Source organism: Theropithecus gelada, chromosome 11 (assembly GCF_003255815.1).
Source record: "Theropithecus gelada isolate Dixy chromosome 11, Tgel_1.0, whole genome shotgun sequence".
Lineage (NCBI taxonomy): Eukaryota > Metazoa > Chordata > Mammalia > Primates > Cercopithecidae > Theropithecus > Theropithecus gelada.
In genome coordinates, this window is record NC_037679.1 from 11,955,044 (window position 1) to 11,968,213 (window position 13,170).

A 13,170-nucleotide genomic window follows, 5' to 3' on the forward strand; every position below is an offset into this window, starting at 1 on the left:
GAAAAGGGGAAAAATTGGGGGGGAGGGGGTACAGGTTTTTTTTTTTTTTTTTTTTTTTTTTTTTTTTTTTTTTTTCTGAGACGGAGTCTCCCTCTGTTGCCCAGGCTGGAGTGCAGTGGCCGGATCTCAGCTCACTGCAAGCTCCACCTCCCGGGTTCACGCCATTCTCCTGCCTCAGCCTCCCGAGTAGCTGGGACTACAGGCGCCCGCCACCTCGCCTGGCTAGTTTTTTGTATTTTTTAGTAGAGACAGGGTTTCACCGTGTTAGCCAGGATGGTCTCCATCTCCTGACCTCGTGATCCGCCTGTCTCGGCCTCCCAAAGTGCTGGGATTACAGGCTTGAGCCACCGCCCCCGGCCTACTTTTTTAAAAAGTCAATTTAATTGAACTCCCTTGGATGAATTTCGTTTCCTTCTGGGATCCTAGTGGCACAGTCGCCACACAGCCCTGTGAGGTACATATTATTATTATTCTCTTTTTACAGATGAGGTAACTGAAGAGGTCAAGCCGCTTGATCAAGGTCACACCACTAGGAAACAGCAGAGCTGGGATTCAAGCCTAGGAGTTCTAGCCACATCCTCACCGGTTCCTGTCTCCTTCACACAAAGCTGAAAAGCCTTCTTGCATAATTTGGATGGAGAGATTCATGGATCTGAGGAAAGGCCTGCCCTCCCTCTAAAGCAAGGACAGGTGTAATGTGAACTCCTGCAGCCCAGACAGTGGAGTGTGAGGTTGAGCAAGGTCCCCCACCTGGGTCTGGAAAGCAAGAATGGGGAAAGAGCAACTGCAGGCACCCGTGAGGCTGCTGGGGGTGGGTAGAAAAGGTGATCCTTCCAGCCCCTCCTGGCACCCCACCCGACTCCCACACTCCTGGCTTCCTGCAGAGTTTCCTGAAGGAGAGGAAGGAGGAGAAGTTTCCAGCCTCATGTTCAGACTTGCCCAAAGATAAGATGAGAGCCAACAGATAAGGGGGTAGGGGCAGAGTTTGAGCCCCAAGTCTCCATCAGAGCCCCCAGGCACAAGCTGAGCACATCCTCATCCTGGGTGCAGAAGTGCAGGCTAATTGAGAAGCTGAGTCCCTGACCAGAACCAGACAGACACAGAGCCCGGGACAGCAACAGGTGCAGCCAGACTGCCAGGGACAGGAAGGGCCCAGCAGGTTAAACATGAGAATTAGAGAATCTTCCTAGGAGGAGAAAAATTTGGTGCACAGTCAGGAATAAGGAAGGGCGCTGCCCGCAGTAAGAACTAGAACCTCTTAACACAGGCAATTGACGAGGAAGTGAGCTACAAGCACAGCTAAAACATCAGTGGAAGTATGAGAGATGGAGGGCACCCCGAGGAACACACTGGGGGGCTTGAAGGATCCCTTGATAGAGTGGCTGGGATGTGGAGTGAGATGCCAATAGGACCCGTTTGGACACACATATGCCACAGATTGCCTTCCAAGGAGAGAAGGCTGGGGAGCCACACAGCTTTTGTTTTGCTGGGTGAGGTGCGCAAGCACTTAGAGCATTCAGAACGGCAGGAGGGGAGACTTTATTGATTTTTGTAGCATCCGCTGTGGGCTGGCTTGGGCTGTGGGCAGTGGACACAGAGTTGGCCGTGCAGAGCCGGCTGATGGGGGAAGCAGGCCAAATGTGTTCAGGAAGGAGGTGGCTGCTGGCTCACTCAGTAGGTGATGGATGTCTTCAGACTCGACTCAACTGTCTTCTTCAGGATGGTGTGGCAGCTGGAGCCAGAGCTGGAGCCAGACACAGAGCAGGAACCCAAAACAGGGTCCTTCCCAGAGCCCAGGATAATGTTGGAGCCTCCAGTCACGATGCTGGTACAGCAGGACCCAGAGCTGCTTTTCCCGCCACCAAGTCCACAAATGCTCTCCAAGCCTCCACCAACTCCTCCAGACACGACAGTGCTGCCTCCCACCGAGGCTGCCAAGAAATGCACCGGGTCAGAGCAGGGTCCTCGGCTCCCCATGGGGATCCCATCCCCAAAGTCCCCTGATACTCACAGATAGTGATCTGGCTGGGGCACTCCCCAGACATCCTAGGGGAAAAAGGACAAGAGAGGGATGCGCTAAGAAATACTGCAAAGAATGCATCCCTATGAGCTTTTAAGCCCCTCAGAGCAGGCCACCCACCCTCTCAGCAGATAAAATCCACAGTCCCCAACTTAAAATATCTCTCTGCAGCGTCAATTGCCCTTAGCGACTCGCAATGTCAGGAAATCTCTCGGAATCCTCTTTAGCAAGCAGCTCACTGTGTTGGCATCCCATCCTCCTCCCCCACCTCATATTCCCAGGTCCCTCCAAGCCTCCCTCACCTGCACTCCTCGCCCTCCAGCAGCCTGCGGTAGGTGGCAATCTCCACATCCAGGGAAAGCTTCGTGCTCATCAGCTCCTGGTATTTGCACAGCAGCTGGGCCAGGTTCTGCTTGGCCGTCCTCAGAGCAGCCTCCAGCTCGTGCACCTTGGCCTGAGCGTCCTTGAGGGCCAGCTCCCCACGCTGCTCAGCGTCAGCGATGGCGGCCTGCAGGCTGGCGTTCTGGAAGCGGGGTAGAAATGAGCGAGAAAGTGGTTGTAAGTCCAACATAGCCTCTCAAAGCACCCCCTGTGGATATCACTTGAGGGCTGGGGTGGATCATAATCTCATGAGCTCAAAATTATACATGGCCATCTGTACCAACACCACCCCTGCAACAGGCTCCTCTCATTCTAAGGGAAAGTATTGCTTCCCTCACTTCCTTACCTCCTGCAGTAGGTTGAAGAGAATCCCCCAAAAATTTCATGTCCACCCAGGACCCCAGAATGTGATCTTATTGGAAGTAGGGTCTTTACAGATGTAATTAATTAAGGATCTCATAATCATATCATACCATATTTAGGGTGAGCCCTAAATCCAATGACTGGTGTCCTTATGAATAGAAGAGAGAACACAGAGACAGACACAGAGAGAAGAACTCATCAGAAGAGAGAGGCAGGGCTGGGTGTGGTGGCTCACGTCTGTAATCCCAGCACTTTAGGAGGCCAAGGCAGGCAGATTACAGGAGTTCGAGACCATCCTGGCTAACACAGTGAAACCCTGTCTCTACTAAAAATTTAAAAAAAAAAAAAAATAGCTGACCGTGGTGGCACGCACCTGTAGTCCCAGCTACTGGGGAGGCTGAGGCAGAAGAATTGCTTGAACCCAGGAGGTGGAGGTTGCAGTGAGCCAAGATCGTGCCACTGCACTCCAGCCTGGCAACAGAGCAAGACTCTGTCTCAAAAAAAAAGAAGAAAAAAAAAGAAAGAGGCGGAGATGGGAATGATGCAGCAATAAGACAAAAAATGCCAAGGAGCTCCTGGAGCCTGCAGAAGCTAGCAAGACCCAGGGAGGACTCCCATTGCACCTTCAGAGGGAGCACAGCCCTGCCAACACCTTGATTTCAGACTTCAAGGCTCCAGGACAGGGAGAGATTACATTTCTGTTGTTTTTAGCCACCCAATTTGTGGAGCTTTGTTATGGCAGCCCTAGGACACTAGTACAACTCCTGTGCCACCTCCCCAAGTGCTCTTTCCCTATTTCTTCCCACCCCCAGCCCTCGGCACCTCTCCCAGGGTGCTTAGCGCTCTTCCTGTACCGTGGATCACCACCTACAAGGCTCCCCCTGAGGGCCACCAACGTTCTTTTTTTTTTTCAGACAGTCCCATTTCAAATACTTTGTCCTGTTGTCAGAGTACATCAAACCGTGTGCCTCAATTTTGGGTTTGAAAAACATAATCTCAGCCAGGTGTAGTGGCTCACACCTGTAATCCCAGCACTTTGGGAGGCTGAGGTGGGCAGATCACTAGGTCAGGAGATCAAGACCATCCTGGCTAACACAGTGAAACCCTGTCTCTACTAAAAATACAAAAAAAAAAAAAAAAAAATTAGCCGGACATGGTGGCACACGCCTGTAGTCCCAGCTACTCAGGAGGCTGAGACAGGAGAATCTCTTAAACCCGGGAGGTAGAGGTTGCAGTGAGCCAAGATCGCGCCACTGCACTCCAGCCTGGGTGACAGAGCGAGACTCCTTCTCAAAAAAAAAGAAGGAAAATATAATCCCTTTACTGACAATAGAAAGCTAGAGGAAGGATGAGATCCCTGTCTTTATCAGCCTTACAGTTGATTTGCCTTCACATCTGACTCCGGAAAGAAGGAATTATCTAAAGTCTGTCATTATTAGATCCCCACTCTGTGGATAGAAACATAATCTCTACTCTACAGATGAAGAAACTGAGGCTCAGAAAGATGGGTGGCAGAACTGGGATCCTAACCCACTTGGGCCTGCGCAGGGGAGCCCAGTTAATCATGTTTGTGCAGGAAAAGCAGCAGGGGACAGTGCTATATCCCCAGGAGGGATTCTCCCAGGAAAGGCACGTTGTTGTGTGAGGAGTTGTGATTCCCAGGCCCAGGTACCCAGTACACACTCCTGCATGCTGCCACTAGACTCTGAAGACCACATGCTTCAGAACCAGCAACCTCACTTAAAAAGCAGGTTTCTGGGCCCCATCCTTAGAGATTCTGACTCCTCAACCCTGCCAGGAGGCCAGGAATCTGGATCTTAACAGCCTCCCCAGAAGATTCCAAAGCAAGGGGTTCAAATTGGTTGGTGAAACATAGTGGCAGCAAATTGAGTAATAGGACTCTTCACATTCCTCTCAGGCCCTGCCTCTCATTGCAAACAAGAGCCAGAAGGATGGTTTGGGATGAAGTGTGGGTTCTGGATACTCCAAGAACCCTCCCCAGAGGGCCTTGCTTGGGAGTCAAGGGACAGCATGTGACTTTCGAACCAAGCTGTAGTGCTTGAGGAAATGGCTTGACTCTGTGGTCTCTGCTCTCCATCCTCCATTGATCCCCAAAGTGATATTTTGGGCTTAGGAAATATGAGTGCAAGAATACTTCACAGTTTGAGAATTCATAACACTTCACACCTAGAAGTGAGGTCTCCTCACTGCAGGAGGAGCAGGAAATGGCTTCCTTCCCCTTGCCAATCCCTTCCTCTACTTCTGACCATTGTAATGCATCTACCTAAGGAGAAGTTAGCCCCATCCTGCCACCCACCTCACTTACTCTCTGAGGCCCTGGCTCCCAAATTCCCCCATAGGGCCCCAGGACCTTCAGTGTTTGACCTTAAAGTCCCTGCTGGGCGTGAGAAGTAAGAGTCAAAAGACGAGATAAGAAAAGAGATGTGGGTTGGGCACAGTGGCTCACACCTGTAATCCCAGGACTTTGGGAGGCTGAGTCCAGTGGATCACCTGATGTCAGGAGTTTGAGACCAGCCTGGTCAACATGGTGAAACCCTGTCTCTACTAAAAATACAAAAATTAACCGGGCATGGTGGTGGGCACCTGTAATCTCAGCTACTCGGGAGGCTGAGGCAGGAGAATTACTGGAACCCAGGAGGCAGAGGTTGCAGTGAGCTGAGATCATGCCATTGCATTCCAGCCCAGGCCAACAAGAGTGAAACTCCATTTCAAAAAAAAAAAAGAAAAGAAAGAAAAAGAAAAGAGATGAGGCTGGGTGCAGTGGCTCACGCCTGTAATCCCACCACTTTGAGAGGCTGAGGTGGGCATATCACTTGAGGTCAAGAGTTTGAGACCAGCCTGGCCAACATGGTGAAACGCCGTCTCTACTAAAAATACAAAAATTAGCCAAGCATGGTGGCACGTGCCTGTAATTCAAGCTACTCAGGAGGATGAGGCAGGAGAATCCCTTGAACCCGGAGGCAGCGGTTGCAGTGAGCCAAGATCACGCCACTGCACTCCAGCCTGGGCAACGGAGTAAGACTCTGTAGGAAAGAAAGAAAGAAAGAAAGAAAGAAACAAGAAAGAAAGAAAAGAAAAGAAAGAGATAAGAAAAGAGAAAAGAGATGAATTAACCATCTCCCCAAAAGGTTGAAAGCAAGATGTACACCTGGACATAGGCTCCAATGCTGTCAGCCCCTCCCCAACGCCAGGGGAGTGCAATGCAGTGGCACTATCCCACAGAAGCCAACATGCGGCTAGAAGTCACAACAGGAAGGCTGAATTCACCCTAAATGGGGCTTGAAGTTATCTTCTCCCCAAATTATCCAAAGCTCCAGCCAGTTATCAACGTCCTCGACACAAACCCACTGGCAACCCTAATGGAGAGACAGAAACTAGGAACTGGGGAGTGAGTTGAAGACACAAAGGCAATGAGAGGATGTTTGGGGGGCTCTGGGAATCTACCTGCTTCTTGAGGTTCTCAATCTGACTCTGCAGCCTCTGAATCTCTTGGTGCAGTCGAGAGATCTGGACTTTCGTTTCCTGCATCCTGTCCCCATGAAGCTGGGCAGACACCTGAAGCTCCTGGTACTGAGAGGGGAACAGAGGGGACACCATTAGTTGAGAGGACCGCCACCTTTGACCATCTCCCTATGTTTGGAATGCCACCTCTCACTTCCTTATTTGGAGTGTTTGTTAAACGCCTGTAGCCAGGACGCAGTGGGATGTACTTCCAGAAGTCCAAGCTTATCTCCCACAGTTCCTCTGCATCACCTCCCTCCTGGAGGGGAAATGGCCCTGCCCACCCAGCCCCAGACCTTCAGGGAGGTAACTGGAACTGCCCCAATGGAATCTAGGTGGATGACCACCCTAGACTGTGGGCATGGAGACCTAGCCATTTCCAGCATGGTGCTGCCCTCCCGGGTCCCACCACCTTGGTCTGGTACAGGGCCTCAGCCTCAGCCTTGCTGGTCCGGGCGATCTCCTCGTACCGGGCGCGGACCTCAGTGATGATGCTGCTGAAGTCCAGGTAGCGGTTGTTGTCCATGGACAGTACCACAGACGTGTCGCTGACCTGGGTCTGGAGCTGGCCCAGCTCCTGCAGGGAAGACAGGTTCAGTGTCCACCCACCCCCAGCTCCCTCTCCCCTTGAAGCCTAGGATGATTGAGCAAGATGGCAAATTTCTGCTTACACGCCATGACCCCCATTCATCCCAGGTGGCATTGAGTATGCCCTGCTCACCATGGGACTTGATCTCCTCATTCAAAAATGAGGGCCATAGGAGGTGGTCTCTGAGGTCTCTTGCAGCTTGGACATTAATGGAAAATGACCTGCAAGGCTCGAAATCACCCAGCCCCCATCACTCCTCAGGCTTCATTTTTTTCTTCTTCTTCTTCTTTTTTCTTTCTTTCTTCTTCTTCTTCTTCTTTTTTTTTTCTTTTTTTTTTTTTTTTGAGATGGAGTCTTACTCTGTTGCCCAGGCTGAAGTGCAGTGGCATGATCTCAGCTCACTGTAACCTCCGCCTTCCAGGTTCAAGCCATTCTTCTGCCTCAGCCTCCCTAGCAGCTGGGATTACAAGCACTTGCCACAAAGTCTGGCTAATTTTTGTGTTTTTTGTAGAGACAGCATTTCGCCAGGCTAGTCTCGAACTCCTGACCTCAGGTGATCCACCTGCCTCAGCCTCCCAAAGTGCTGGGATTGTAGGCACGAGCCACTGTGCCCAGCCATCTTCAGACCTCTTATCACATTCCTCTCTCTCTTGCTCCTACAATTCTAGCCACACTGGCCTTCCTGCATTTCCTCAGACAGCACACTCCCACTGTGGGCTGCAGCCACTGCCTGGAATCCCGGAAACCCCCCTGCGTGGTAACCTTTCTCACCTCCTCCAAATCTTTGCTCAGATTTTATCTCCTAAATAAGGCCTACCCTGGCCACATGATTTGAAATTGGCACCTGCTCCATGTTCCCAATCCTCCTTTCCCTGTGCTCATTTTCCTTTTTTCCATTGTGTTTATAACCTCCTAGCATACTGTATAATTTCCTTATTTACTAAGTCTGTTGCTTATTGTCTGTCTCCCAGTAGAAAGCAAACTTAGCCGGGCGTGGTGGCTCATGCCTGTAATCCCAGCACTTTGGGAGGCCAAGGCGGGTGGATCACGAGGTCAGGAGTTCAAGACCAGCCTAGCTAAGATGGTGAAACCCCATCTCTACTAAAAATACAAAAATTAGCCGGCTGTGGTGGCAGGCGCCTGTAACCCCACCTACTCGGGAGACTGAGGCAGACAATTGCTTGAACCCGGGAGGCAGAGGTTGCAGTTAGCTGAGATCATACCACAACACTCCAGCCTGGGTGACTGAGCAAGACTCCATCTCAAAAAAAAAAAAAAAAAAAAAAAAAGCAATCTTTTTGTCTGTAGTGATTTTTGTCTGGTTATTCATTGATGTATCCCCAGGACCTAGCGATTCACATAGTAAGTTTTTAGTAATTGGTTGTCAAGTGACTGAATGACCCAGAATCTAAGCCACCCTAACAGACTTCCCCTCTGGCCACTCTCCCCATGGCCACAGGGAGCCTGCCCACCCTGTCCCCTCTCTTGGCTCCCGCCTGCCCTTTGGTTGAGCCTCACTTCTTCATTCAGATGCTTCAAGAAGCAGATGTATTCTCTCAGAGTCTCCAGCTTGCCCTCCAACTCCATCTTGCTCAGGAAAACCTCATCCGCATCCTAGACACAGCGGAGAGAAACCTTGCAACCCCCTCTTCTCCTTTGGAGATCCTACTCTGGCTCAGGAATACTGTTCATGCACTGCTCGACACCCATCCACCATGCCTCCCAAGTCCCCCTCCTTCCTCCTCCAGCCCCACCCTGTCCTGCTCTCTCCTTTGCCCAACATTGACCCAACATAACCTTCAGGAAGTCTTCCCTGATTAATCACAACCAGTTCTGCTTCTTCCTCTCCCTCCCCACCCTCTCCTGCTGTGACATCAGAGCTCGTCAAGCAGTCCTTCAGCCAGATCTTGTCTTGGGGTCCCTGTGTCTAGGCAGATGTCCCATTTCCCCAGGGGACCCCTGCAAGCAGAGCGATAGCCTGTCCTAAATCAGGACCTCTCACCCTTTCCCTCCCAGCCTAGGACTAGGCTCCGTGTACAGTGGGTGCTCAGGACGTAAGTGGAGCACTGGCCCCCACCCTCACCTTCTTGAGGACCACAAAGTCATTCTCAAGTGTGGCGCGCCTGTGGGCCTCCTCCTCATACCTGCCAAATAAGTAGAGAAGGACGCAGTTCGAGGCTCCACGGTCAGAGCTCATGCCCCCACTTCCAAGCATGACTTCCCTGAAAAGGACTCCTTGCCTGAGAATGCCCCCAAACAGGACAACAAGCAGCCCTTCTCTCCTTTCCCGCCACGTCCTGGCTATGTACCTGTGCCACTCTTTCAGCCCATGTCCTTTTGATGATGACAGTCACATTGTTTCAGTTTATAAGGCATATTAGAATACCTTTTCCCACTTACTACTCACACCCATCACTGGGGCAGACAGTTTGGGTTTTATCAGAGAGATTAGACTATTTGACCAAGACCCCACAGATGACTAGGTAGACAAAACAGAGCCAACCCAGGTCTCCTGACCCCAATCCTGGGCTCCTTCCAGAACCTGCCCTCCTCCGCCTCATATCCCATCATCCCAACAGGCCTGGGAGGCCGGAAGGGCAGGTGACATTTCCCAAGTTTACAGAAGGGAAACCAAGTCTGGGAGATATGAGATGTCTTGCCCAGGCCGCACAGCTACCCCTCACTCACAGTCGCCCCCAACCCAAGCCCCCTATTAGTCCAGGGCTCTCTCCACTCCACCAGGTGACCTAGGCGTGCAGCCCAGAGCCACAACCCATCTGTGAATTGTGTCACGGGCCTGGGGATGGCCCCACTAAATTGATTCCCTCCCCTCCTTGGGAGGAATCAATTTCAGTCAATTCAGAGAACATCTGAATCACTTTAGCCCACAGCCTGCTGAACAGGAATTTCTCAAGAAAAAAAAAAAAAAAAAGCCACTGGGGCCTTGTTTAAATAAGCCCTTCCCAGCCTTGACCGGAAACACGGGCCCTTGTAGCTGGGGCATGTAGGACACTGGTCTCCTCGCCTGGGTGGGGGCTGCGGGACACCTCCTTTACCTGTAGCAGGTGGGCACCTGAGAGCCTGGGGAATGGGGATGCGGAGGGGTAGAGGGGAGGCCAGTCATGTGCCTCTGGGTGCTCAGTATGTGGGACACCTCCTGACTGTCAGACCCCATCTGAGTCCTCCCAGACCCCGCCCACATAGCATGGGGAAATTTCAGTGTGCCTACTTGAACTTATACTCCTCCTCCTGGTCCCGGCACGCCTTCAACTCAGCATCCAGAGCCCCTCGTTCTCCCTGGAGCTGCTGCAGCTGCTTCCTGAGCTGATCCAGGCAGGCCTCAAAGACAGGCTCCAGGCCCTGCTGGCTGCCACTCAACCCCTGTTGCTGCAGCAGGTGCCACTTGGTCTCCAGGACCTTGTTCTGCTGCTCCAGGAACCGCACCTGCAGCAGAAGCAGAGGATCCCTGAGGCTCCCGTGGGACTCCCTGTGCACAGCCTCTGGAAAGTAAAGCCTGTGGGACCCTCCCATCAGCCCCACCTTTCCGCTGTCTCCCTGCCCAACCTGGCCAGGGGGAGCCTCATGACCTTCCATGACACTCTGAACACACCAAAAGACTGGACAGACTAATGGGGCAAGGTCTTCCCCCCTGCTGGTTGGCCGTTCTCTGTCCCTGAGCCCCAGTCATGGAACAACAGGGCCTCCGCATAGCCAGAGAGTCCAGTTAGTCCACAGGAGGGACTTCCTTGCTGCAGAAGTTATTAGAAAAGTGGTAAAAGGAGGACAAACTTCCCATTCCCAAGTCCATCAAGAGCAGCTCCTCTAAGGGAAGCACAGAGACAGGGGCTTGGCTGAGCTGACCCTCACCTTGTCAATGAAGGAAGCAAACTGGTTGTTGAGGGTCCTGATCTCCTGGGTCTCCTGCGTCCGCACCACCTGGAACTGGGGGTCGATCTCAATCTTCAGTGGGGTCAGCAGATTCTGGTTAATGGTCACTTCTTGGATGCCCCCCGGAGGGCACAGGGAGAGCCCAGGCCCAGCACTCCACTCCCCAAACTGCACCCCCAGCCTTCCCCCTGACCCCCAGGTACTCCCACGAGAGCCTCCCAGGCACCCCCCAAAGGAATTAAGGCTCCTGCTGCTGAAGCCTCCCCTGCTGCAGCCCCTTGAGCGAGCAGAACAGGCTGAGCGAGAGCTGAAGCCCCTCTGGGCCCGGCATGGGGAGAGAGACATGGCAGAGACAGACAGTCACGCAGCTGCAGACGGACAGACAGATTGTCAAGGTGTGTGAGTTTCTGCCCTGGGGCCCCAGCACGAGACTTTTATCCACTCCCGTACCTGGGCTGGGCCTTGGAGAGCAAGATGCTCTTGATCTGACTGTGTCTGTCACTTGGCTCCAGCTGACTTATTCTGACGTGCCTGGAGAACAAGTGTCCAGCACGTGCAGAGCCAAGGGAGAAGGAAACCCAGACCCTGCCCTCGGAGCTCCCAGGTTGTTGGAGAAAGAGGCATGCCCAAAGGTGAGGAAGCAGGCAGGAGACCAGGATGTCAGTACTGAGGGACAGGGAGGGATGGCCAGAGCAAAGTCACTGAGGCCACTCAGGGAAGGCTTCCTGGAGCAGATAGGGAAGCAGCGGGGAGGTTGAAGAGGAAAGAAAGCTAGAAGGGGTTCAGAGGAAGCATCAGAATGCCCTGGATTCTCAAGGGAGAATCTGCCTCAAGGAGTTGGAGAAGGAACGCACTTGCAGCGCCACAAAGTGAGGAGGTGTTATTGCCATCGTTGGCTAAAAGACACTCCAAGATTTGGAAATGAAACAGAAAAACAGGGTTTCCAAGTCCTTCCTCTTGCCCAACCCAGCAATCATCCATGAGGCACCACCCACTGAAACCAGGCATCTCCATCCAGGATCTCATGGACAGTTCGTTTCTGACCCAGCCTATGGCTCTGCTCCTTCCACAAGCACTCACGGCCAGGCCCATCCACCTGCCATCAGGCTCTGCTTCCTCAGGTTACAAATCAGAGCCACCCAGCCTCCAAAATGAAATGTGCATTTAGGGCCAGGCACAGTGGCTCATGCCTGTCATCCCAACACTTTGGAAGGCTGAGGTGGGTGGATCACTGGAGGTCAGGAGTTTGAGACCAGCCTGTCCAACATGGCGAAACCCCATCTCTACTAAAAATACAAAAATTGGCCAGATGTGGTGGTACACACCTATAATCCCAGCTACATAGGAAGCTGAGGCAGGAGAATTGCTTGAACCCAGGAGGCAGAGGTGGAGCAGTGAGTCAAGATTGCGCCACTGCACTCCAGCCTGGGCAACAGAGTGAGACTCCGTCTCAAAAAGAAAAAGCAATGTGCATTTAGAAAAATACTCCAGATGGACTGGGAGCGGAAACAGGACATTTGGGGTTCCCCAGAGGACAGTCTCTGCCTCTGGCCTGAAAGTCTGGTGGTTGGAAGAAAACTCTAGGGTTCATCTGATACTTCAGTACAAACTCTCCTGAGTGGCAGGACTCCTGGAAGGAAGGCATCCAGTAGACTCCACTTAAGCTCCTCCACCACTGGCCGGCAGAGTTGGACCACTCTGATTCGGGCAAGTATCTAAAATTTCTTATTTACATGGCAAGGGGGCTATTTCTCCCGGTCCCCCTCCCCTTTCCTAGAGCCTGGCACATTCATAAGCAAGGACACTGGGGCCTTTGACAATGCAGCTCAAGGCAAGGACAAACGAGGGCTCAGAATACTGAACACTCAAGAGACGTGCTATGAGGAAGTCAGTCTTAGCAATTTGAACAATCCCACAGATACTCCACCCCAAGGCCAGATAACAGTGAGTACGCCTCACCTCCCTCCAGAGGATTAAAAGCCCCTTCCTCCTTCCCCTGGCCCCAACCGGCAGCACGCCTTAATGAAACTGAATGGCAGGTGACCTCAAGAGGAAGAAGAGGCAGGGCCTTCAGTGGGGAGAACAAAGGAGTTCAAGGAGGAAGGGACCAGGTAAGGAAGAGAAGAGGAGAGAAAAGACCCAGGAGGAGAATTAGGTGCACCAAGGAGAGAGGAGGCAATGCAGAGCAGCCCCAGAGTCCAGAAGAGGGCTGGGAAATGCATTGAATTCTGCTCATTCCTCAGGGGACTCAAGCCCTACTCCCTGGGGACCACTGTGCAGGGGCAAGGTTCTGGGCCTGCCTCCCAGACCCCACAAATGTGCTTGAGAAATATTTCTGTGAACTGAACTCTACCATCCCTCCCTGTCAGGATTCAGGGTGGAGGACAGAGGCCACATTTGGGATGGG

The 13,170-nt window shown here is 52.4% G+C and overlaps 1 protein-coding gene across 2 annotated transcripts; it reads right to left on the reverse strand.

Annotated features, from left to right (window-relative positions):
- Positions 1-368: 368 nt before the first annotated feature.
- Positions 369-11,636, reverse strand: KRT78 (keratin 78). 2 transcript variants are annotated; one of them, XM_025403084.1, is made up of 9 exons: positions 10,743-11,636; positions 10,105-10,319; positions 8,959-9,019; positions 8,394-8,489; positions 6,699-6,863; positions 6,230-6,355; positions 2,323-2,543; positions 2,012-2,046; positions 369-1,931 (listed from the first exon to the last, which is right to left on the reverse strand). In XM_025403084.1, the coding sequence occupies exons 1-9, from the start codon at positions 11,106-11,108 to the stop codon at positions 1,672-1,674; spliced, it is 1,545 nt and encodes a 514-aa protein (XP_025258869.1). In that variant the 5' UTR covers positions 11,109-11,636; the 3' UTR covers positions 369-1,671. The 2 variants fall into 2 exon arrangements, with proteins under 2 accessions (XP_025258869.1, XP_025258870.1); XM_025403085.1 differs by lacking the exon at positions 10,743-11,636 and adding an exon at positions 10,416-10,475.
- Positions 11,637-13,170: the final 1,534 nt, after the last annotated feature.

Excerpts from the sequence above, each read along its gene's own strand:
- KRT78 (XM_025403084.1), bottom strand. The coding sequence starts at position 11,108 with ATGTCTCTCTCCCCATGCCGGGCCCAGAGGGGCTTCAGCTCTCGCTCA. Across the intron at positions 8,490-8,958 it reads ACTTTGTGGTCCTCAAGAAG|GATGCGGATGAGGTTTTCCT; the intron begins GTGAGGGTGGGG and ends CGCTGTGTCTAG. Across the intron at positions 6,864-8,393 it reads TGAAGCATCTGAATGAAGAA|GAGCTGGGCCAGCTCCAGAC; the intron begins GTGAGGCTCAAC and ends TCTTCCCTGCAG.